General features: G+C 34.6%; 1 protein-coding gene across 2 annotated transcripts; it reads left to right on the top strand.

Moving 5' to 3' along the window:
- Positions 1-24,265, top strand: CYP19A1 (cytochrome P450 family 19 subfamily A member 1). Of its 2 annotated transcripts, XM_010167219.2 has the most exons (10): positions 1-93; positions 8,732-8,896; positions 10,532-10,682; positions 13,309-13,463; positions 15,260-15,436; positions 16,167-16,281; positions 18,010-18,124; positions 18,784-18,946; positions 20,388-20,629; positions 23,514-24,265. In XM_010167219.2, exons 2-10 carry the CDS (start codon positions 8,755-8,757, stop codon positions 23,763-23,765), a joined length of 1,512 nt encoding a protein of 503 aa, XP_010165521.1. In that variant the 5' UTR covers positions 1-93; positions 8,732-8,754; the 3' UTR covers positions 23,766-24,265. The 2 variants fall into 2 exon arrangements, with proteins under 2 accessions (XP_010165521.1, XP_010165520.1); XM_010167218.2 differs by lacking the exon at positions 1-93 and having other exon boundaries at positions 8,650-8,896.
- The last annotated feature ends 2,675 nt before the right edge of the window (positions 24,266-26,940 follow it).

Here is a 26,940-nt window from a genome sequence, read left to right as displayed (position 1 = left end):
AGAAAACCTATTTAGATCTTTAAAAGGAGCACATCAGTAACAAAGATAGCACTCTTCACTGGTAAAAAATAAAGAAAAAACAAGAGGACACAGGTAAGTTTTTAATTCATATTCTAGTATTTTTCTTCAAACAATGTGAGTAGGACACTACAGATATGATTTTTATTTTGGTTTTGAGTGGGAAGTACACTTTCTGGAGCTGCTTTGATCTGAGTTACTATGATTATCTTTGTGTAAATTATATGTTGTCACTTTCTAAATAGAGTTTTGGGGGTTTCTTAGCAGAAAATCTGCAGGTCTTAAACCAAATTCTTGGTATTAAAATAACAATAAGGTGTTATCTGTTTTGTAACTATTCTACAAAGTTTCTTTTAAAAAAAAATGGCACAATGTTCTTGCAGAATAGTCACCCTTAGAAATTGTTCACTTCATTCAACATTTCAAACTGTTAATGTTATATCAAGAAATACTGAAACTTTTTACGTTTTATAGATACATGCTCCACTGACTAGAAAAAGCAAACCTGTCCCGTGTTTCTGTGGCCTCCGATTTCATTCTATCTACTCTTAAGTGGATTTTGCTCCCTTCACTACCTTTCATGCAAAGATGTGTACCATGACTGTCTAAGGTAGAATACATAGCATGGAATGCACACTGCCAACTGTTGATGATGTATAGCAACATAGAACTAGTTGGAAATTGAGTCAATTTGGAGAAACCAACATTTTCAAGCATCACTGTCACAGCAAGGAAAGAATTGGATTATGAGTGAGGTTAAAAAAAGGTCATCAGGTAGAACAAGTCTGGAATTGACCTAGGAAATTTGTTTATTCTGTCCTAGCTTGATGTCTCTCAGTGCTTGCTCTGGAAGAGTGTCATCTTTCTTTAAGCTACTACAACTTGGTTAATAATTATTTTTGATGAATAGTCATTTGCAGGGAAAATGGTTTGAGAACAGTCATACATTCTTCCTTAGTTTTGTTTTTTCCAATACCCAAATAACTAACTTTTCTTCAGAGTTAATTTACATACTTTGATAGAATATTTGGTATTTAAAGCCAGAAAAAAAAAAAATCAAAAATTTAATTTACTTCTCTTACAAAGTGGTCCTTCTGTTTCAACTTTTTGCTTAAGTTGGTCAAAGTATTTGCAAGCAATAAAAGTACTACAGCAGAGACATAATTATGGCAGACAGAGCTGCCTTCTATCTGCCAAATTAGAAACAAAACCATCTATCCAGTAGTAATAGCAAACCGATAGTAGCTACATGCAAAAATCCTTCCTCATATACGTCTGCTTTGCCATAGTCACAACAAGGAAGTCTGGTACAAAGTGGGTTAGATAGAAATTTCAGTTGTCCAATCACAACTCATTTTCTGGTAGTTTTGAATTAATTAGAGGTTCTGGTGTTCTAAGGAAACTTTGAGGTAGACAGGCAGTAAATACATACCAATACTGCAGAAGTTTGCATATCTCTACAGCTCTTTTTGATGGCTTACAAGCACCAACATACCTATTCTGCTTCAGAAAATGTACATTTCAGATGAAACCCTTTTACCATCTAATGCAGATAATGCTTTTCATGGACATTATGTTGGTTCCTAAGCAACAATGAGACCTTTTGTGAAAGGTACTAAAACTGGCAAGTTAATTTTCCAAATCATACATCAGACTGCAATTAAAAGCTCAGAAGAGGACATAGTCCAAATTCTAATTTCAGATCATTATTCTTCTGAAAGAAAAATCACCATAATTACAGATTGTTCAGAAAGCAGAAACTTTTATTTTACAGTCATTTGGGCAGCACATAGTGTACCTTTCCTCACACATCCATGTTGTATACATAGCTACAAGAAAATAGTATGGACACTGGCCAGAAAGAAGGAGAGAGATGACTACCAATTTTTTAGTTATACAGAGCAGGATATCACTTCAAGTCTTGCTCACTACAAGCAATCATGGTTTTACAACTGAATAGTTATTTCCATACTTTAGTGGAAAGTGATTTTTCCAGATGTAAGTATTCATCCTCTGAAGATCAATTTAGACATCTAAAGTAACTAGCAATTCCTAGAAGGATACATTTGAATCAAGACTTTCAGAACACCAGAACTTTCAGTGGTTAGTCTCAAAAACAACAAGCCTGACAGTATATTATAAATACTTTATTTTGGAAGCTCACTAAGCTCCACAATCAATAGCAACATCAAAAGCTCATTTAGCCATTTCAGCAATAATTTATTATCTTGGCCAGTACTTGGTTATATGTCAGCAACATCAGGTCTTTGGCATTAAGGATCACTAAAAGGATCCAGTAACTTCTTTGGAATATTTAAAGGCAGGACTTACAGCTCCATTGTACGAGAAAAAACATTTATATAAATCAGAAAAAGAGCAGCCTATAGGATACTTATTTGACTATCACCTTGCAGAAATTACAGCTCCAAGCTCATTACCATAATTTCAAATAGCTCCTCCGTGATATCTAAATATGTGTATAAATGACTCTGATACGTGGCAACTTCAGGTTTAACCCTAAAGATATTCCAGTAGATGACCTGGAACAACAGGCACAAAGATGGTAAGTTCACAAAATGAAGGTTGCAGCCACCACGTACAAGAGGCATTGCTTTTACTACAGTTACCCAAATAAATAGTATTATTCAAATAGAAGTCCTACATTCAGAAAAGATATTTTTAATATGTTTGCTTCCCTGTCAATGAGTTCCATCTGCATTGACCAGTTAAGTCCCAGACACATGCTAGTACTAGCTGGTGTTTAGAAAACTAATTGACCAAACAGGCTCCAAACAACAGGAATGTCAGCTTCTACAACAGTACCGCAACTCAAACCTTTACACTTTGCAGATGTAGGGTACGCTTCAAGTAGAAGGGGTGACAAGAAATTGAGTTCTTCAGTCACTGAGGCAGATAAGAAAAGCCAAGTATTGTTTACAGTTGTGTATGAGCTCCTGGTGGCCACCACTAATATAGAACAAATATGTAGTAGCATTTTAGAAGTAACGCTGAAGGCAGCTGACAGAACTTAAAAACTCGGAGAAACATGCTCTAGGGATAGAGCCAATTCAGCTCTGAAACAAAGTAACACTGTAAAAGGAAGGCTCACTAAAATTAAGAAAGCCACAATTCCAAGTAACAGCAGAGGCATCAAATATCACAACCTTTCTTATCTCACAGTACAGACATATTCTTTCAACACCACAAAATCATGGATATGTTTTGCATTTCTGTCTTACTTGCCCTCTGACACAATGTTAGGGTCTCACCTCCTCCTTTACTTCTTGAGAGCCCATTAAGATTGCCAGGATGATCATTATTAAATTCCTACTTCCAAGATTCTGCTGAAAGCTGTCACCTCTTCCTTCCCTCTTCCTCCTCCTCTAACCTAAACAGCAGATAAATTTACAAGTGTCGTTTAGATTAGACTTCATAGTAAACAAGTGGTAAAGGATTATTTTACAAGGCTGTAAGAATCATTCAACATTGCTAGAATACATTTCCATAGTAATAAGATGTGATAGACCTTTACAACTACACAAATTCTAGCCTACTGACTTGAAATGGCTGGAAAAAGTAACTATTATCCAGTGTATTCATACCCTAGTGTTCACATTTTACCATAATTATCATTCTTTTGAGTTGCAGATGATTGAATTAAAAGTAGGAGACAGACCTAAACAAGCCAGAGTGCTTTCAAAAGCAGAGTAATATAAACACCTAGCTTTAAAAAGGCTACTCTGCACATTGTAATTGCAAGTGAAACCATCTCTAATAAGACAGATGTCATCTGGAGCAAAGGATCAGATCGTTAAAGAACAGATTCAGAGAAAGTAAAAAAATTAATAAGAAAAAATATTATAAACAAAGAATGTCACAACAAGAGTAACACAATATCAGATAACCAATAAATTGTGATGAAATCTCTCCGTGACATCTCCATTGCATCCTGAGAGAATTACAGCATTAGAAGAGACCACAGAATGTCAGGGAACAATTTCCAGGGTAGACACTAAATAAACATACACAATCTGATGCTTACAGAATAATAGTACAGCTCAGTTTACAAGGAATAGGAAGCACTCTCAAGTTTAAAAAAATATTTTTAAACCCCACAGACTTTCAAGGTAACATGACAGTCTTCTCTATCAAGGCTTATGTGACGTACGCTGTATACCTGATGATAATTATCCACTTCAAATTAATTGATTATTTAAAAGGAATCTAACCACAAGACAAAAAGGTAGATTTTTAGTGGTTCTTACAATGGGTTCCATGCAAATGCAACTACTTTTACAGTAGTTCCACATGTGACTTCTTATTCAACAGCTAGGAAAAGAATTTCTGACTTTGCAATAAAATCCACAGTTTGAAGGCAGTGTTAAAATGGTTGTATGGAACTTCTTCAGCACAAGCTCAATTAAAGAGATCTGACTTGCAGTTAAGAGTCAGAGACTGCTTTCATCCTATGTTAAGTGCTATAATCCCAATACAGCAAGATAGTTATGTGCCTAAAACTAATTATAAACAACTATTTTATTTGTCAAAAGGTATTGTGTTCCTTTTACATTATATCAACATTGTCAAATGCTGTGCTGGAATGGGAGCAGATCTGTAAAACAAGAGTCAGTGATGATCCGCTCCCTACACTATACACATTTCTCAGGAGTTCACTTTAATATAGATCTGAAGTGGTTTTGACATTTGAATCTCCTTTAAATTCTGGTGTGAGACACAGCTTTGGAATACATTACCTGATTTAATTAAAACAGATCCCAGTTTGCATGCTCCAAGATTGCTCTGTGATACATACTGAAGCATGGGAATGGGAATAATATGAAGGTTTGCTATCAAAACACATCCCTGATACAAACTAAAACACCAGTGCAGACACCACGAGCCATTGTCCTCAGGGACTATTGCACGTTCAGGCAGCATTCACAGGAGAAATACAAGAAAATCACTACTTGCCTAGTTAGACATTAGCCTTCTAGTTGTGAAAGGCACGACAAAAGCTATCTGCATACTTACATGTAGAAGGTTGAGTCTTTTACAGTCTGCATGAAACCATCATGAAAACTGTAGAATCAGCTTCCAGGAAGAGAAGAAGGCTATGACATTTTATCTGGGAAAATAAAGACTTACTGGGCTCATATAAGCAAATAGGTTTATTTTTGTGTTAAATCAGTCTATTTGAAATTTTACAATTTTTTTCCAAACTGTTTACTTAAACCTAGGTCAGTTGCTTCAGATGCTGCTAATATTGGCCCCTACTGTTTGGGGATTTATAACAAGTAGCAATTTGTTTTTTCCCCGCCAATGTCTGTCCTGACAGATGAACCACTACAGAGGAAAGAATTCCAGCACTCAAGAACGGTCCTTCAAGAGTTTTCAGGCAGTTTTATGAGCTCCTTCTCAAAAGCATCAGAAAATTTCAGCTCCGGTTCTATAATATGATAAATAATTTTCTCTTTTACCAGCACAGTCATTAAGTACAAAGCTCTAACTGGCAGAAAAGGGGACAACACAATTGTCATTTAGATATATAGACTTTTTTCTTTACTGTGGACCCTGTTATCATTTATCATATCACCTTTCGTAAGAAAGGGTTTAACAGAACCTAGAATTTTCTGAGAGTGCTTTGTAGTCAAGATTTGAGGATCAGTAATCTAAAGGGCCCTCTGCTGGCAGATGCTTTCCCAGCTCTTAAGATCCACAATTACTGTCAGGTCAGGCAGGCTGTGCACATTTATCTACTTTGTCACAAAAGCACTTCCTTATCCTAAGTCTCTTTCCTCTCATTATTTGATTTTAAAAGGGTTTTTGTCCCATCTCTGTCCCCCCTCCACCATATGAGTAACAATCAGAACCAAGAAATCCCTCTGATCAGACACATACCTCAACCAGCTGCAAGGAAAGGAAAATTAACTCTAGAAGATTTCAAGACAAAATGAGCAAAAACAGTGAAATCTTCTTTCATGCACAATGGGCACTCTAGCTTTGTTCAACTTCTAAGTTTCTTCAGACTATTCAGTGATTACTTACTATCAAAATTTACTTGGCTGAATTTTTACTAGGAGTTATTTACTTCATGGACAATTCTTTTAAAAAATACAGTGGGTACAAGCAGTTTGGCTGAAATATTTTTAATGTGAATTTTTCATGGTCCAGTTGGCTTTTGCAATAAAAAAATAATTAGAAATGCAAACCCTGAAAGTCTGCTTCAATCATACTCACTGAAATGAGGCAAAGAACTTTTAAATACAAGAAATGTCAGGAGCCACTTTGACTAAAAATAAGATTGCTTCACATCAGTTTGAGAGTATAAAAAGGATTCAATTCTAATACAGTGCCTTCAATATCATTTAGATACACGAGAGCATGATCCAGGATATAAAAATTCTAAATCTTACAACAAGGTGCACACTGATATATTGGATGTCATATCCAGCAATAAAGATTCTATTCTTTTACCAAAAAAAAATAAAAGAAAATAAAATAAAAAATTATGAAGTTGAGGTAATCTAAACCCAAAAACCTAATCCATTGCAATCTGTATATTTTGAAAAGACAGACACCTGCTTCCATTTCTCTGTCAATAAAAAGATAAGCTTCAGCTGTGAACAACTAAAAACTGAGCAAGATCAAAACTCAGGGTTGATCTTTAGAAAATAAAAGGAGGGGACTCAAGCTTGCAAAGTACACCACACAAACATAACACCACCTTGAACTATAGCAGAGCTTAACCTACAGATATAATATTCATAGATACACATTTGTACGTATAGATGTGTTTATTTCATACCACTCAAATGCATAACAACCTACATACTTCTCTTCATAGGGAATATGAGGCAGAGAAACTACTGTACAGACACACCAGAATGTCTTGGAGATGAAAAAAACAACCAAAAACAACGAACATCAGAGCCTATCGGTGGCAATGGAGTACAAAGATGAAGTTCATCCAGATCCAGAGAGAAAGCAACAAAAAAGTGAAACTATATGCCCTAAGTGTAGTTATTTCCTTTTATAACATTATAAGCTCATACAGTAAAAGGGAATGAAACTAATAAAAGTATTCACGTACACATGCTGCAGGCATGCTTTTGTTGTGGTAATGAAAAGTACTCAAGGAAATTTAAAACTAGCATATTTACTTCTACTGAGCAAACATCATTAGTGTGGAACAGTACATTAGTGAAATTAATAAATGCCATTACACGATAAAAATGCTTGTGATTGCAAAGACATTTTTCATAACATTCACGACAGTACAACAGTCATGCTCTCATGAGAGGTGTACTGCTAGCTATTGGAATAGCAGATGTGTTTTTAAAAGGTCGCCTGGCATATTGGGTCACAGTCATTTTGGATCACAACAATACCAAGAACAATATGCAAGATTTGCATAGCAATCATCCAAAATACTGGAGTGTTGCATGCACCTGTAAGGTTTGAAGCCACTGCTTGCTCCCCTCTCTGGGGTTTTGCCTGTACTCTATAGATTTTTTACTTCAACCATAAATACCAATCATCTTACTAGAAAGCATCTATCACATTCTTGGCTTATTGTAATATAACTATAGCACTGACAGTAACTACAAAGTAAGCTGTACTTCCTTCTGTGATGTGAGTCCACAGCACAAGATAGACAAGAAAGCACTTGCTGAAAAGCAAACTGTAACAAAAAGCTTTCTATTCAAGTAAATACACCCTTCAATTCTGAAATACTGTTGCAGGAAGGAACAAAGCAAATCTACTCTTAATTATATTCAGAGTAGAATTAAGAAGGTTTTTTATTAATAAATTACTGTGCAGATGCAACCAGTATCTTTCTGTGGTTATGTGAGTTCTCATTCATAGCATAACATCTTCCTTCTCAGGTACAATCACTTCTCATATTTTATGACTTAAAGTTAAAAACATGCAAAACAACTTTGAAGGAATTCTGCTGCTGCTCCTATGGATAACAGACCTGTCCATTTGCCTGTTTTTTCTTTCCTGTGCCAAGTGTTGGTTACTGCCTGAGGAAAAATATGGTACCAGACAATCCATGATCCTGTTTGCTATTGCACACACTATATTTTTCAAAGTATTCAACAGAAGAACCATAAAGAAATACAGTGCATTGTATTACCCTCAAAAGGTGACAATTAAAAAAAAAATACATTGCTTCAAACAAAAACCTGGGGTACACTCTACCTACATCATGAAAAACTAATATAGTTATTCTGGAAATTCAAGGACTCTGGCACTACAGGCATGCAGGAAGTAAAAAGGCTAATTAACAGAGATAAAACTTGCAAGTGAACTCATTCAATACTTCCACGTGTGCTGAAAGTTTAATTTCTTGTGTTTTGGTTAGAAATTTGCAAGGAGTAAACCTCAGTATTGGCCAGCCAAGTCAGTATCACAGATAAGAAGTCTGTCAGCCAAAGTATCCAAAACTATGCTTCAATATCAAGGTCAGAAAAGCTTTGTTATTTCCAAGCAAAAAGAGTGTCTGCTGCATGTCTGTTTCGACTTGTGATGTAGCTTGTCCTGGCAAGCAGTCCAGGCAGTTACTCTCATTATAAAATAAAGCTACCTCTCCAGAGCTAATTTGCTCAGTTACAAGACCTACGAAGGGGCTGAGAGGTACCAACTAAAGCTGAATGTATCTTTGAGCTTTGAAAAACTCTGCCTCTTTCCCCTTTCTCTCTCTCTAAAGCAAAGCCGAATCTCTTGGACAAGATGGTACTGGAAACTCTGAATCCAATGCACTACATCACCAGCCTAGTACCAGATACGATGCCAGTGGCCACAGTGCCCCTACTCATTCTCATGTGCTTTCTCTTTCTAATATGGAATCATGAAGAAACTTCATCAATACCAGGTAAATTAACTTTAGCTATAGTAACACCTAAAATCTGTCTGAGAATTTTTTTCTTTTGTTTCTCAAATTTAGGTGAGAAAATAATGCTGAATAATGATTGTACACCAACAAAATTTACTAAGAGGCAGTTTAAATAATACAACTTTTTAAAATAACTGTTAAAAGAAATCAGGCTCTGTTTAACCTCAGAACTTCCATAATGAACCTGGCTTGGCTATATAAATATATGACATTTAGTTTTCTGCTTTTTTATGTATATGCTAGAACGATGTAATACCACTTTACAAACTCTAGATTTTCATGTACATTATAAATTTCTACTTTTTACGTGTTTTAAGTTTAAAGCTTTCTAAATTATCTTTACTAGAAACAAACCATTAGCTAGGAAATCATTCAGATTTCAGTAGATTATCAATTTTTCTCTCCATGTTTGGCACTGAAGACCCTCCAGAACAGAAAAACATCAAATGGTTTCCCTTTCAGAGGGCCCCTTCTGTTATGTTTTGAGGGCTTATGGTAGACATTACTGATTCAGCCTATTTTTCATTAGATGCAGTACAACGATCTAATGCATGAGTGAGAACAGTGTCCACAGCTCAGGAGGACGTATGACAGGAATAATTCTAAAACAATGCAGTGGTACCTGAACGAAATTCTGAAAAAAGATCATTGCCAAACATCCTTCAATATGCATTCTCTTTCAATGTTTGATTGGATCAATAAGAAGATAGAACTAAATTAATACACTTTAAGTTAACAGGTATTTAAATAATCTAGGTTATTGCAGTTCCTATTAGTAAATGGTGGAGCCATAAGTAACTTCTACATTTTCAAACAGTATGCAAAAGATTTCTAAGTACTTAATTTTTATAGCGTTGGATTTATATTTTACACACAAAAAGAGCAAATTAAGCTTTCCCTGAGGAAGAAAACTTCCTTTAAAAGTAATTAAAGGCAAAGTCTCTCCTGCTGTCTCTACTTTCTCCTTCTTGTTGTAAGAGGTAAATTTGGTGCTGAGTTAGGAAGGATTTACTTGAGAACCTTGCTGACTAAACGCTTATTAATCCATTCTTAGCTCCTATTTAAGCATGTTTTCATAATTTCACAGCAAAGTACTTTCTCCTTTAAATGCCTGCTTTCTCACTCTAGTATTAATAACTTTGAGAAACATAATTAATTATGTTTATTTACAGAAAAAGGATATTGACTTTTTTAAGTGTTACTATGATACTTCAACAGAAAAATCACTCAAAGGATTTGTTAAAATCACAACTTAATTAACCATGTGCATTTTTCCTAGATAATTTCTTCTTCTTTCTGATATCTAGCCATTGTCTCTCCAAATATAAGCAATCTCAAGGCAGCAATTTGAAGTTGCACAAATAATAAATGAATGTCATTTGTTGCATGTACTTTGAATGGACTACAGGCTTCCATAGATATTAAGTGAGGCTTCAACAACATAGATTCAAGTTTCCCTGAGACAGAACTTCAGAAAAGGATTGTGTATGTGAACTGCCCAATGCAGACCTTGACTGTCATGTTAAAAAGCTCTTTTCAAAAGGCTGATGCTCAGAGGTATGTTCTTGTTAGCAAGCACTGCTGAGATCAAACTTTTCTTACTTTATTTCTCAGGGCCAGGATACTGTATGGGAATCGGTCCCCTCATTTCACATTGGAGATTTCTCTGGATGGGAGTAGGTAAAGCCTGCAACTACTACAATAAGACATATGGAGAATTTGTGAGAGTTTGGATCAGCGGTGAAGAAACATTTATAATTAGCAAGTAAATCCTTATTTTCTACCCTTAATAATATGAAGAGATGCTAAATATTTTTACAGTCTCTTTCCTACTTTTTTTTCCAAAGTAGAGTTGAATTTATTACTTTCAAAAATTATCCTAACATAAATCTTTTACTTCCTGCTGTTCACAGACTTTTTTTCTAATCTTTTATTTCTTTAAAGACTCTACTATTGAAGTCTATGTGAATTCTCTCATTTTCTTTGTGGAAAGGAAGATTAAGCACTGTGGCTTAATCCTAGAAATTGCTTACTGTCTCTTTTATTACTCCATTTAGTATTAGGATCACATACTATACAGGAACCTAGAATAACTGCAATGCAGGATTAAGCCAAATTTTAGTTTCATGTGTTCTTAAGTTTCCCCTTAAAATGGGAGTAATGCTTGAAGATTATGGTTCAATTCAGAAAGTTAATTAAGCAAATGTAGCATTACAGGATTATGAGTAACTCCACTACAGTTAATAGGATTTCTCATAGACTTTGATTATACACGGTATTAAACATAATGCTAAACCACGGTCTATCATTTTATTAGCTACAGTGGATGGTTGCTTTCTTCTTACATTGGATCCTCTGCATGCTTATGAGTTATGCCATGAAAAAAAAAAAGGGCAGTACAATGTTTACCATATGTAGTCAATAAAGAATCACAACTGTTTTATTAGCAATATCAATCCATCCATACTCAGCTTTCATTATGTAAAAGCTTTTGAAGGAAAACATAGTTTAGAGGACTACCACAGGATTTGCCACATGAAGGCAAGTCAGTTTCATCTCTTGTCTTTACCTCTGTAAAAAGAGGTAATCATGACAGAAAAACTACTTACATTCCTATCCCACATAGATGTTGTAAATATCAACTAATATGCTATAGTGTTTTGGTAATGTGAAATGTTACGAACTGTTATTGCTTACACTTTCTGAACTTGCAATTCATCAGAAACAAATCAGGAGTGCTGATAAACAGTGCCACAGCTGCACCAGACTTCACAGTCAATACATCACTTTTCTTCAGACATGTTTTTGTGCTTAAAAGCATTCACAGTACATAGAGAACTAGTACTTAACTTTTTTAAAAAAACAATAATGTAGAATAAAGTTTTCAGTGGATCATAAATTCACCACAAAACTAAACATAACCCGAATTCTGTATACTATATATATACTAATAATATACTATTTCCACCAATGTCATCTGAATTTTTACCACCAAATCCAATAATACTCAGATGCTAATGCACAGAGAGAAGGACTTGCAGTCTTGGTTGAAACAGATGTTGTCTTTTGAAGGACTTCATTAAATAGTTTCATAAGGAAAGTCTACTTATACAAGGTCACATATCAAAATCCTTCCTTAAAACATTATTACATGTCTCCTGTGCAGATGTGTGGAACAGAGGAAGCAAAATGAGCAACCTGCACCTTTCCATTCCTGGGGGCAGCTGTCATAATTCAATACCATCTTTTCAGGTTCATAAAAATACAGATTTCATTGACATGCAAAAAAACCTTTAAGGCAATTAGAAAAAAAAAATCAAGCAGATGTGAGGGAGTGTAGGAAAGGGAGAATATGCCAAGTTCTTTGGAAGGCTTGACCTGCAGACACACTTCTCCCTGTTTTTATTCCAACCCTTAATTCATGTTTATCTATTTGTACCATATAGCATCCCACTATTAACTTTACCTCTGGTCATGCAAAACTGTGGTGAAAACCCAGCACTGTCAAAGCCAATAACAAAAATCCTATTTACTTTTGCCTAACTGAAAAAACAAACTAATCCATGCAATAAGACTAGGATTTGGTCCATAGAGCATGCTACATAGTAAAGAAAGCAGGACATTGTTTCATTTCAATCTCTGTTTTGATTTTCTTTTTTGTTGTTGTTGTTGGATTTAATTTGATCAGGTTTTCATCACGTCAACATCTCTAGAATGCTAGCTCCCTCTAAAGGAAATTATATCTTAAAGTAATAATGGTGCTCACAATCTGTTTGCCAGCACATGTAAACAAACCTTGTCAACTGTAAAAAAAATTATACATATCATGGATTTCCCTAACATTTCTATTTAGGAATATTTATCCCACACATATCACTGTATTATGATGCTGCATATTTAAATGATGCATGTATATTTATGCTTTCTGTGTGGATCTGCTAGGAAGGACCAAATAGCTACAGTATAGCTGTAATTTATTACACATCATGATGAAATTCTCAGCTGCTAAAATACTTTACACCTCATCTTCTGAAATATCTTACATTGGTCATTGCCTGAGTGCATCTGATACATCTACATGTTTCTAGGTATACACACTATACAGATTAAAATCTTTCTGTAACCATTTTCATTTTAACTGAAAAATAGTTTTAAATCTCAATAGCATACATTATTGCTCAATTATACATTCTGAAGGCATTTATGATCAATTTTTGTAATTGTGTAAAAGGAACAATATTTAATGTCAAGCATTGTACTTCCTGGTAAATTAAGAATGGAAGTCAGCACTTCCGAGCAACTATAACACGTCAGAATAAAAATTCTGTGTACAATCTATGAAACAATATTTTCGTTTTGGACTTTTTTTTCTTCCCCTGTTTCTTTTCCAGATCCTCAAGTGTGTTCCACGTAATGAAACATTGGCATTATGTTTCTCGATTTGGGAGCAAGCTTGGATTACAGTGCATTGGCATGTATGAAAATGGCATCATATTTAATAACAACCCAGCACACTGGAAAGAAATTCGACCCTTTTTCACCAAAGGTAAATCACTGTGCATTAATACACTGCATCACTGTAGCACACAGTGTATCTTTTCTTAAATCCCTTGCATATTTAAATTACAGAAATCTGTTTTCTATATATCCACAGAAATATTTTATTGCACATGTTCTTTCACACTTATCCTGCTTGGTATGCTATTTTAAATGGTCCTGAAGTAGTTTTGCAGATTCTTAATCTCATCCAATTAAAACAAAATTAAATTATGCCCACAAGCCACATTTAAATGTTTCTATGTTTCAAGTCCAACATTTACATTAGCTCAACCAGCACTTCCAGAAATGTAGTTGGCTGTTCCTATGCCAGCCTTCCCTAAGTTCAAAGACTTATCTGTCTTGCTGTAATTGAAGTTGGGGGGGAAGGAAAAAAAGTGCTTTAGTTTCAAAATTAATTTAGAAGATCTGCACAGAACTATTTGTTAATCCCTTTTAATATGCTAGGAATCAACATAGTAACAGAGAAAAAGATTTAAGTAGTTAATATCACTAGGTTGAAATCAAATAAGAAATAACATAAACTCCAATGCTACTATTTTACGAGTCTGCAATTTTTTGATTCACTTTTCTGCACACTGAAAAATTTTCAGTATCTGCATATCATTAGAATTAGCTACTTCCAATGATCTTGCAGCCTTCCTAACAAAACTGCCACACTCATTCTGCAGGCTCCACAGTTCAGAAAACCTTCTCAACAGCTGAGGCTGCAGTAGTCTACAAAAGTGATTCCAGAACCTGAAAATGGACATAAAGCAATCAAAAATAAATTCATTATCTGTTGGTTTAAATTTTCTGTGTTATTTTGTTGATATATCTGTGTTCCTATATGATACTTGGGCCTTTTCTATGTGATTTTGCTATTGAAAAATATCAGCAATTTTATATAGGTTTCTACTTATTCCTAGAACTACCGGTTCTCTCTACTTACAAAATGGACCTTCTCTCTTCTCAATTACAAACATACAACCCCTCTCAACACATATTTGATAGAAAGTATCCTTGAGGTAGTTACACCAATTCTTGTATGGAAAAGTACAAGATCTTGAGGCAAGATTTCCAAAGTAATTTTAAAAATTATCTGAATCCATTCCAGCTGGAGCCTATCAAAATCCAACTGAATTACATAGCAATGGAACTGACCACTGCTTTTGGTTGCTTTTGAATTCTCAAAATACAACAAATGTATTGTAACACTGTCTCCACTATTCATAGGTGGACAGATTAAGGTAGGCTAGCACCCAGCATACTGCCAAGCTAGCCTTCAGCATGTCTCCAACAGTGACATTACAGGTTGCCAGTAGCTTACTGCAAAGCTACCATGCTTTTAAGAGCACCTAGAAGTTACGTTTTTCAGAGGTTTCCATCATTCTCCCCACAAATCCTCTTCCCTGCCCAGGGTCATTGCAATCAAACAAGACAGGACATACACAGTGCCTGTAATGCAGATGAGGATGTGGATACTCTCCCATGCAGAAAGGTAGCACAACAAGTGATGCCAAATATCGTTCTTTAACATGGTAGGAACCTAGCATAAAACATGTCTGAGATACAAAGTGGCTGGATGCAAGGGAAGTTTGGGTTTTGAATTCATTGCCCTTTTAACTCAAAATGCTTACATTTTTCTTTCAAAAGATGATAAATCAGTGAGTTTTAGAACAATTTTATACCAGTTGCTCACATGATAATGTTCTATATTTTACTGACACCATTGTCACCAATTGATGTGATAAATAAGGTATGAAAGTTAACCAATCATTTGATCATTTTGCACATGTATTTCAGCTCTGTCTGGTCCTGGTCTTGTGCGTATGATAGCAATTTGTGTTGAATCAACAATTGATCACCTGGACAAACTAGAGGAAGTAACCACTGAAGTAGGAAACATTAATGTGTTGAATCTTATGAGACGGATCATGCTTGACACATCTAACAAGCTTTTTCTTGGGATCCCGTTGGATGGTACTAACAGCTTTATTTTTACACTTTATGATGGATCTAAAGTGTATGTCCAAGGAAAACTCATTAATATCACTCAGCAATTTTGTTTCAGAAAATGGAGCAAAACCAGACTCTTATATCACCATATAATTAATTGAAATTGATTTGAGTGATTTTAGTTAAAAAGGAGAATTTTTAATTTAATTAAGTAAACATTTATCCTGTTACACTAATCTAGTAAATAGTACCATTTAAAGAGATTTTTTTTAATGTACTGAGTTGGTACAATCCCAATATTATATGCATGTAGGAATCTGAAATCTTTTCATCAAACTAAATGGTTGTCTTGAAAAGCTCACCAGACAATTTATGTCTTCTGCGATTTCTTCATGCCCAAATCCATATGACAGAAATAACATTATCGGGATGTATAAATCATCCCATTTCAATATGCTGTAAGAGTTCTGCTTCTGCTCTCGTGTGAGAGACTATATGGCTCTGGTTGACACACCACTATCTCCTTTTAGCTATCTACCAAGAGTTTTTACAAAGATCTATACCTTTTCTACAGTGTGCTACAAATGTTTCCTAATGCTCTCTACCACATATTAAAACCTCTTGCTTTTCAAATTCCCTTGACCTTAGTTGGAGTAGGGAACAGGTCCTTATTATTAATTTTTCTGTCAAATTTGTGCTATTTGACTATTGAGATTTATATTTTATTCTGCTTTTTTATAACGTTTATTTTCAGAACATGCCATTGTGCTTAAGATTCAGAACTACTTTGATGCTTGGCAAGCACTTTTATTAAAGCCCGACATCTTTTTCAAGATTTCTTGGCTGTGCAAGAAATATGAAGAGGCAGTGTAAGTACCAATAGTTTTACAAGTCATTTGCATAAGATTCTTTCTGTCTCAGAAGATTTCCTTGATATTTTCCTCTGCCTTTTAGAAAATAAACTGTGAAACTTGCAAAGCTGGCTGTCTGAAATCCCCTATCTGCAGATCGAAGATGATCAGCAGAACAAGAGTTGCCACTGATGCTACAAGTGGCTGATCTCAGGGGATGATTTAAAGCCCTTCTTTATTCAGACCTAGTTTACTCACCAAAATATTAGTTAATGCAAGCTCAAAATGTGAAACAATTGAAATCACTGGTTCGGTTCAGACAAGGAAAAGCCATCATAGGGGGTGAAGATACATTTGCTATCTAGTCAAGGGCAGTCAAATAGTAGGCTACAGTTCATCAAAACAAGAAAACCCGTCTCGATTCATAGCACTGTGCCAGAAGAGTTAACCCCTGTGCATAATTCTATTCATCGGTGCCCTCAACATGCATTTTTGAGTCAACAGTTGATTTTTTAGTTAAAACTTGGTGCTCAGCATAATAATCCATTTCAAGGTTTTTATTCCTAAATAAGGAGCAAATACATTTTGCGGTCTCCCTCTTTGCAAAAATACAAAATGCCTCTTCCATTTTTATGATCTCATTTGCTGTCTTCTGCCAAAAGAGGACTGGCTATAAAAAGAACTGGCAATCAGTTTGTTAATTTTGGATTTGGATTCCATCTAGTGAGAGAAACCACTACTTATGAAGCATGTGTAATAAATTATTTTGATTGTGCTATATAACATGAAGGCCTTCAGGGAAAGATGGAGGTTCATCTAAAGTAATTAACAACTCTTATGAACTAGACAGAAGATTTACCTTCTCTAACATTTGCTGGCCAGTTTTATTATGACACTGATTAGTGCTTTATCCTGTGATTTCAATAACAGCTAACTATGGTGGCCCAGTTGTTACTAGAAAGCCCCTGCAGGCAGAAAGGACCGTTTGCTATTTCTAATACATACAACATGTTATAAATAATGAGAAATTTATCAAGTTTGAAGTTTTAAGCACATTTACCCCTACAAACCTGAATTTCTACCCCAAAGATAACAAATACAAATGGAAAGCCTGAGGATTTAATTTAAAAACTTTTCAAAATACTTTTTAAAAATAATTGCCTTTGAATCTATAGCTAATATAAAATCTCAAATAAAATTATAAAAACTGTTAGACTTTGCTGTTTTCCACCACTGAAATACAAATTGTTGATACATTATACTGACTATTTAGATATAAATAATTTAGATCAACTCTACCTTCAAGGTAGTACAATTTTTCTAACATTTATGTACATATTTCTAACAAATATCCTCTGATAATTTTTTATTCACTGATAAAATACAGTATAAAATAGAAAAAATAAACAAATTCTTTGGAAATGTTAATAAATCTTTTAAAATTCTATTCATTAATAGCATATACCGACACACTTTCACCCTTTTCAGTCTTTCCTATTAAAAAAAAGGGGGGGGTTGATTTCAGTTCAAATTAACAAGCAATTATTTAATAAGAAATAATAGGAAAATACAACTTCCCTTAGTATTACTGCTTCTGGTGAGAAACATACAACCACTCTTAAGAATACTTAATTTCTGCCATTCTTAGATGTTTTTATTGGTGTAATCTCTATGCTTTTAATCATATCCTAGTGTATACTAAAAGTCTGCAGATATTTATCAGTATTGGATTTTATCTGTTTTCAGCAAGGATCTGAAAGGAGCAATGGAAATCTTAATAGAACAGAAACGACAAAAGCTTTCCACTGTTGAAAAGTTGGATGAACATATGGATTTTGCATCCCAGCTGATTTTCGCACAGGTATTGGCAATGTACTCAAAATATGGCTAACTTTGATTTTTCTGACATTCTCCTGCCACTAACAACACAGGCTTTGCAATTTAAACTCCATGCATCTATCTGAAAGTCATGTCATCATAAAGGGATAGAAATTACTTGATTCTAAGGAGTCCCTAACATCCCTAAAATGAGTAGTTGCATCTTCAGGAACAGGTGCTTGTCCAATTTTTTTTTTCCACAGCTTAAACAACACCCTTAAAAAACTCTTGCATCCATCCCTGAATGTCCTCCATTTTTTTTTCTAATCCTTGTATTTTCTCTTGATGCATTGCCTTTTGTTTGCAAAGGCTTTAAATGCTGTGTAAATCCTATCTTGGATAATCTCTGACAGCTCACAGACCCTGTGGGGAAAGGCAATAGATCAATAAAAACCTCAGTTAAGAACAAGCTCTTGCTTTTCTGTAATATAATACACCTCCATCAAAACATGACTTTTCTGGTTTTCTCTGAAAGACAAAAAATAAATGCTATTTAACATATGAGGTAGAAAGACTGTAAAGACTTTTTTACTTTTGTTTAAAGCAGATATTCTAGATCCTTCCCATTCTACTGCTATAGGACCTTTGTTGGCATAAGAGGTCAGAAATCAAAATTTTCTGCAAAATTTCCATTTTTTTCAGAACAGAGGGGATCTGACTGCCGAGAATGTGAACCAGTGTGTGCTGGAGATGATGATTGCTGCTCCTGATACTCTATCTGTGACTCTCTTCTTTATGCTAATACTGATTGCAGAGCACCCCACAGTGGAAGAGGAGATGATGAGAGAAATTGAAACTGTTATGGGTAAGCAGGACCTGCAAAGTCAGTGTTGTGGGAATATTATTTTGCTTCAGTTGTGGTCCTATTTCTATTATTCAAAAGCTGAAAATGCTAGAGTACTTTCTTCTGACAGAAGCATTTACCATAAAATATATTAACTACCATTATATGTAAAAGATTCTATTCAAGATCAAATGAAAGAAGATGAGCAACTTTTAAGATAAATTCAAATAGGAATAATCAGAATTGACAATCTGTTAGAAAGAATGTGCTATATTCAGTTCTCAGCAACAGCAGTGCAAATCAGCACTCACTTCATAAATTCCACTGAAATTATTTTCCATTTACCTTGAAATAGCAAAAGGGGACACTCATTTCAAATACTTCTAATCACCAGTATTTCTCAGTGTATATATAGAACCTAAGTTTCACTAAGGCTGCAGAAAGGAAAGATTAGAGAAAATTAAAATTATATTCTGCTTTCATCCATTTTTATATCAAACTGGCCTCCTCTTTAAGTACTAATTAATAACCACTGAAAACACAATCAAGATATTCCAAATTCGTATTCTTCCTTTTCCCTAGGCTTCATTTGAAGCCTGACACTAACTAATATAGAAACTAACTTCATCCACTCCTATTCAACATTTACTTCTGTTCAGTTAAACACTGGAAAGTGCATAACGCGTCCTTTACATTTTTTCAAAGTTACTTATATAAAACATATTTTATTGCCCTCATGAGAGTTGACTACTAACTTACTCATCTTCCCTATTTTGGATAGCCTTGATTCCTAAGGCAGTAGAACGTGGTTGTCTTTTCCTTAAGCAAATGACCAGCTGAAGTAGCAAAGCTGCCTTTTGTCTTAAAAATCTACCACTTCCGTGGTTAGCCTGTAGTTATTGAACTGCTTGTGGCTTGAAAGTTAAAGTAAGGCTCCCACAGGCCGTACATTGTGGCACCAATATTGCTGCTGATGGAATCATGCTGGTAACTGAAATAGTCAGCTAACAGTTGGACCTAGCTGTACATCCAGCCAAATCCAATCAAAGGTGAAAATTTAAGATCCCTACAAAGTTATCTCCCATCTGCAGACTATTCCTAGATTCCCTTTGCTGTCAGCTCAGAAGATTGCTTTGCTGTGTCTTGTTGCTTTCAGTCATACAAAATTCTAGACTTCCTGAGTTTTGTCACTGACAAGAAAGCAGAACAAAGACTCCTCATGTATTAAGAAGAAGATAAGGTGAGAAGATCATAAATTAATAAATTAATAAACTAGGATTTATGCTGATGAACAATATACCAGATTTCCCAAATATGTAAGGCTACATAAAACTACTTAGAAGCTGTTGGATACTTTCTACCATTTCAGGAACCGAGAATCTTCCAAAACTGTTTTGGTATTTGTACAATAAAGCTATTAAATTCATAACCAATTTCTTCACCATCTGTTTTATTCCTCAAGGTGACAGAGACATACAGAGTGATGACATGCCAAATTTAAAAATCGTGGAAAATTTTATTTATGAGAGCATGAGATACCAGCCAGTTGTGGACTTAATCATGCGAAAAGCTTTACAAGATGATGTAATTGATGGCTATCCTGTGAAAAAGGGGACAAACATTATTCTCAATATTGGACGTATGCATAAGCTTGAATTCTTCCCAAAGCCGAATGAGTTTTCTCTTGAAAATTTTGAGAAAAATGTAAGTTTTCTACCTTATTTTGTACAGGAAATTGAGTATTATTTATCGACAATGTATCTTCCTCCTATTTCAATTAAGGTCTCTGTGACCATAAGACTATTATCCCTTTGTCTAACTGCCAAGTTAGCCTGCTTATTAGTACTATTATTCTTAAAGCTAGGCAGATATTTTCCAATCAAAGTGCCTTTTAATTTTAAAAAAAATATTAGATTGAAAACAAAGTTTTCCCAGACATCTTAATTTTTATTAAAAACTACTGATGTAATCAAAGGCACATGCAGTTTCCATTATATCCCCTAACACTGGACAAAATAAAGAGGCTTTAGGGAGACAGAGCCATGCAAGCAGTACAACACAGAGCTGAGGCCATGTGAGGATTCTCTGGAGAGGTGAAGCAGCACGTTAACTCCTGAGAGACTGAGAATCTAGCACCCATTGTCTTTTTTTTTTTTTTAATTCCTAAATAAACAACATTTATAGACAAAAATAGAAATCCTAAGTTTTAACCAACTCAATACTGCAAATGTGGACTAATTCAGTCCCAGCACAGCATTTCAATTTCATTTATATTCTGACTCCCAAAAGAACTAGAATTTTCTTCAGTCTGCATTACTGAGTCCTGTATCAAAAGCTATATGTGAATTTTTGCCCTACTTGTAATTTTCTACTTTTGTAAATCATCCTTCAGATTACTTACTTTTGTTTAGACCTCTGTTCTTCTGATTACTGATTAAACAAACTGTACTGGTTCAGCAACAATCATGTTGAGGGATTAAAACTGCATTGAAAGAAAATAGACTGACTCTGTGGCACATTTGACTCCTTGTTTTTCACTGTTAACCAGTGAAGATGGAAGTGGAAGATACTGTGACAGAGAGCACAAAGTATGAAATATTAAGGTTTGGTTAGCACTCCTGTAAGGGAATTAGAAAGATCTCTGGAATAATTAGCTGTACAAGAGTGGAGGGTATAATTAACTTAGTCCTATGAAGGCAATGTCAGCTGCAGAACATTAGCCTTACTATCATAGATACACACGGTTTCCTGGAATTCAAGTTTTCTCTTACATTTTCTAGGGGCTTGTAAAATATTAAGGTTGAATGAGGTTGAAGCTAAAGGGTGAATGTTTTCTACAACTGTAATAGTTTTTATTTTGTCTAACTAGAAAAGTTAAGAAATAATGTTGTTACCAGGTAAAACTTTTTTCTTTTGAGCTGTTAGCAGCTGCACACATAAGGGTCCACAGATAGTAATTTCAGTAAAAAAATAAATACATGACCTATTTTGATACAACAAAAATGTCTGAAAAATTAATTAAGAAAATAAATAAATAAAAGATACAAATGCTCAAGTCAGAAACATACCTCTAAATTTTATATTTTTTCCTATCAAAAAATCTAGGAGTACTGTGTATACCACACACTCACCAATGAGCTCTACACAACCTGGCTAACATTTTTAAATTGCTGGTTGATTACTCGTACCAAACTCGGCACACAGTTCTAAAAACAACAACTCAAGAAAAAAGTCATTATAGAAAATTCAAGAAGAAAGTTAAGTTTCTTGAAATAACTATTCACTGTGAATAGTTTTCATTTTGCCACACATTATTTTGATTCTAATTATTTCTATCAAAATGGATTTCTTGCTCATTTTGTAAGTACACTTTGCTACTAAAAATATTTCCCCTCAATCAAATATTTAACCCCACATTTTCTATCTGACATGATGCATTCTTTTTGCCACATAATTATTCTAGCAGCCACAATTTTCATAGTTCTCTAAGTGAATAGCAATCCACACCATTATTTATTATAAGATAGCATTATTAGAATCTAAACGTTTTTTCCAGGCTGTGCATTTGCCATTTTGCTGTACTGCCAGCTGCTGTACTTGCTCTGTATTATAAACACTTGTATTCACCTATAGTATTTGTCTATAATTTTTCAAAAAGCACAGCTCAGTTTATCTTAAAGATTAAATGAAACATTTTTCTCAGTCTGAAAATGAGAAAATAAGACATTTTTTCTAGACAATGTAAAGCAACCTTTTCTAGTCTAATCTTGGATTAAGCAGGAAGTCAGAACACAGCTAATATCTTACTTTTTTAAAAATTACACAGATGAAGAAAAATAATTTCTTTATAGTCAAACTTGCTTTTTCTTACTCACAAGAAGTACCTTTGTACCTCATTAGCAGTGCTATTCATGCTGTTGGGACCATTTTGGATAACTGATCTATTCAATGTCAATAAAAGTAGCAGAAGCTGTCTGTGCATTCTTCAACAGTCCCAGGAATCCTGCATTTCAAATTTTAGTTAATAGGACAGGAGACAGTCATTTTACAAGTGTTATCTCTCTATTAGTTATCAAATAAAATTTTCAACATTACATTTTATGAGAAATTAATTCTCAGGAACATTAGCTTTTGGAGGACAGTTGTAGTAGATGTATGGCTTTATGTTTAGACAAGGCATCAGCCTATATCTCAGACATTTATGAGCTTTATAATTTTCTGAAAGTTTTTAATGTACATTAAAGTTCATTAAAGAGTAAAAGCTTCACTCCATTTCACAGCTTGTAGTAAAATTTCTGTAGTTCACAGGCTGAACAGACTGAAGTACACAGGTAGAATTCAGCTGCTTAACTTTACATTCCCTGCTATCTTAGCATTTAAAATGTCATACCATCTGTAGGTATCTCTGTATTTCAGCCTGACTTGAGTGGGAGGACTGTTCAGTGTAAAGGAAAGAAGTAATTGTTCATAAGAGATTATTTTCACAAGTTTTTCAGAACATATTTACTACCAATTTCCATCATAATTTTGTCTACTTTTATGAAGAAAAATTTGTCTTAAAATTTATTCCTCATGTTATTCTGTGCAGGTTCCTTCACGTTATTTCCAACCATTTGGATTCGGCCCTCGGGGCTGTGTAGGAAAGTTTATTGCCATGGTAATGATGAAAGCAATTCTGGTGACTCTTCTGAGACGGTGCAGAGTGCAGACAATGAAAGGAAGAGGCCTTAACAACATTCAGAAAAACAATGACTTATCCATGCACCCAATAGAAAGGCAGCCTCTGCTGGAGATGGTCTTCACGCCAAGAAGAAACACAAACAAGAGTCAGGGTGACTAAATGGATCAGCATCAGCATTAAAGTTACAGAGCTTTCTCAGCCACTGCCACTAAGAAATACCCATTATTCCTAGGTAAAGATACAGAGTAAAACATTTTCTTGCCCCTAAATCACTACAGCTTCATATCATGACTTATTCTGCCTGCACAGCAGAACCAGGTTCTGGCCACAACTTCAATGTAATTAAGACTGAAATTACAATTTTTCTGATTAGTGATGTCATGCTATATGCAGGATACTTGGCTACTTTTTAAAACCATCAAGCTCAGATGAAGTTATGATTGCTTTTCAAACAGTGCAAGTTCAGAGGTTTGGGGGTCAACAAAAGAACATGTCCAATATGTTTAATTCCAGAACTATGTGTGTCCCCGTTCCCTCCAACTCCCTAAAGTTGGACCTAGCAGTATTCGACTACTGCAAAAGATCTAATTATCAGATGTTTGAAAACATCTAAATTAATAATATTGAAGTTGATTTTAAGATTATGAAAAAATTCAAAATATTTCAGACATATATAAGAAATGTTTGTATAAGAAGTCAAACATTTTTCTTTACCATGTTTTGCTGTCATATTAAACAGATACCAAAGACTTACAGTGTCAGATAGATTTTACTGATGGTAATAATTTTCAGAGCACTAGGTAATATGACAGTTGAGATAACTGTTCTATGTTTTTAAAACCTACTATCCTGCTACAGAGGATCTATAAACATCTTAGTAATGACCAGCTAAGAATAAGGTAATGAATATGAAACATTACCACTAGTATTAGATGGGGGGTGGGGAAGACCACACTCAGCTCCATCTCCTCTAGTTAACTGTAGAAGTTTCCCACCTCACCTCAGTTTGGTGAAGAAGATCAAATTCTCTTTAAGATGCCTAAGCAGTACCAAATCCTGTTTCAATCCAGTTTAAATTGCTCAGCTCTACTTTAGAAAGTAAGATTTGGAGTTGTTGCCCATGTTCCCACACCACAGCAGGGAGGAAGTCACTCCCTAATTATCCACATAGCTCTATTCCTTCTCCTGAAAGAGCACTGGCCTGTATCCTACTCTCAAGCATCTTGCTTCATGCCCACTGACTTAAAGACGCAGTAGCATAAGAAGAGAAACATTGGTTCAAGAAGTTTTTGAAGGGTTTGTGGGGTTTTTGGGTTTGTTTTTTTTTTAATTAAAGTAAAATGGGCTTAACTCATCTACTCAAGGTAAGATGCAAGTCTCATTGGGTATATGCTCAGAGTTTTGTAGCGGTAAAGGAGAAGAGTTCTGAAGTAACAAGCTGACTTCTAAAAAACAGTTTTAAAGGGGGTTTGCACACACAGATCTTTATTTTAGTTATAAATTAGACTGAGTTTTATACTTGGTCATTTACAGGAAAGCTGCACGACTAACCAAAATCTCTGGTTAAAAATGGAGCTATCTTGAAATCTGTAGACCACTGCTCTTAGGTACAGATCCAGCAGAAGAAGATTCATCCAGTAGCAAATAAAAACTGCATAAAGCCTACACACAGATATGTGTTCCAGCCAAAGATAAAGAATTATGTCAGGCTAGGACTAGTGACAAAAAGGAGCTGTACATCTAGGTCATTTGTCAAAACAGGGTGTCAATTTTCTGCAGTGATTTAAAAAAAAGAAAAAAATCAAACTTGAAAGTAGAATAATTTATCCTAGCTAGGTTACTTTTAAAGCTTTCTCCACAGCATTTGCATGGTACCCAAAAATGACAATAGTGAAGTGCAATCCCATACTATCTGTAAATACAGACACAATTGGGGATTTGAAGATGTGTAAAAACAAGACTTCTATTTTTTAAGTCATGAAGTGATATAGCAGTATGAATCTTTGGAATATCTAATGTAATCTCTATTTCTACACTCTCTGTAGTATTTAAACTAGGAAATTGTTAGAACTGTTGGGAGAATTTAAAAAATGACCACTAAAAATGGTACTTCATCAGACATGTACTTCTTATTTGTATGAGAACTTTAAAAAGGAACCCACTGAAGGGTCTTTTTTCTTGGGAATAAACTACTATTTTGTACACAGTATGCATCTTTGCTTATTTCACACAGAAAACATTTTTTTGTGATAATTTGCTCTCCAATTTTCCATCGCATAATTATAGGTCTCTCCCTGAGTAACATTTTTCGCAAGGTTGGAATTAATACATTACTTCTATCATTCAAATTTTGAAATGATTGCATGAAATCGTGTAGTTATATGGAAAATGCATACTGCTCTGATTTCTTTAATATATTATATATTGTTGAATTTAGAGGCTGGAATTTCAGAAACATGATTACCATAATTATTCGATGAAAGAAAAAGCAGTTTCATTCTTTACTTTTTGTAAACAAGTTTGCAGAATTATTTCCTATTATATTTCAGATATATTATTTCTGATATGCTTTGCATACACTGTTTCTGGTCCTCAGATTTCTACAGTACTTCATTTTGTCCACATTTGGACAACAGACCTGTTAATTAATCTGAGCTGCTGCCCAATCTGAGCTCAGTTCTCCCTATCTTTTTTATGGTTGTTATGCAGTGGTCTAATTGCATGAATAATTGCACAATAAGGTCCATTTCTGCTCCTCACGTATATATATTTGAACTGCACTTGGTGAAGCAGTGTTTCAAAGCTTGCCACGTGGATATAATGAGTTTACATCTTTTCAATGTATATATGCCATTGTACAAAATAGAGCTCCGATTTTAAATGGTGTTTTATTACCAGGTACTATAAAAATTTAAGTGACTTAAAACCACATCAAGTCTACTATCATCAAGTGACTATTCCATTAATGTTCAATACAGCAACATAGACCAAACTTGAAGACTGTGTTTTATACATCACTGTGATTATGGGCTGCTCACAGCACATAAATGTGGATGTCGTTAGAAAATAATAGTCAAATAATAGTTGTATGTACAAAACCAAGTTTTAAATCATGTTTCATCATGTTTTCCCAATCTAAGAATCACAATAAAGTATTTAAATGTATGAGTGTGTATGCATGAACTGATTATTAAAGTATTTGAGAAAAAGATGAAATCTGGGATGTTCTAAACTCAAGTTTCCCACTGATTTCAGAGGATACAGTATTGCAAAGATATTTTTAATAATAGTAAGAAAGCAGAAATAGATTAAGTACTTTAAGTTCATACAATAC

The sequence above is a fragment of the Antrostomus carolinensis genome, unplaced genomic scaffold (assembly GCF_000700745.2).
Source record: "Antrostomus carolinensis isolate BGI_N321 unplaced genomic scaffold, ASM70074v2 scaffold18024, whole genome shotgun sequence".
Classification (NCBI taxonomy): Eukaryota; Metazoa; Chordata; class Aves; order Caprimulgiformes; family Caprimulgidae; genus Antrostomus; species Antrostomus carolinensis.
The sequence above is the reverse complement of the archived record's forward strand: the minus strand, read 5'-3'. Positions and strand labels throughout refer to the sequence as shown.

Excerpts from the sequence above, each read along its gene's own strand:
- CYP19A1 (XM_010167219.2), top strand. The coding sequence starts at position 8,755 with ATGGTACTGGAAACTCTGAATCCAATGCACTACATCACCAGCCTAGTA. Across the intron at positions 16,282-18,009 it reads AAGAAATATGAAGAGGCAGT|CAAGGATCTGAAAGGAGCAA; the intron begins GTAAGTACCAAT and ends ATCTGTTTTCAG. Across the intron at positions 18,125-18,783 it reads CCCAGCTGATTTTCGCACAG|AACAGAGGGGATCTGACTGC; the intron begins GTATTGGCAATG and ends CATTTTTTTCAG.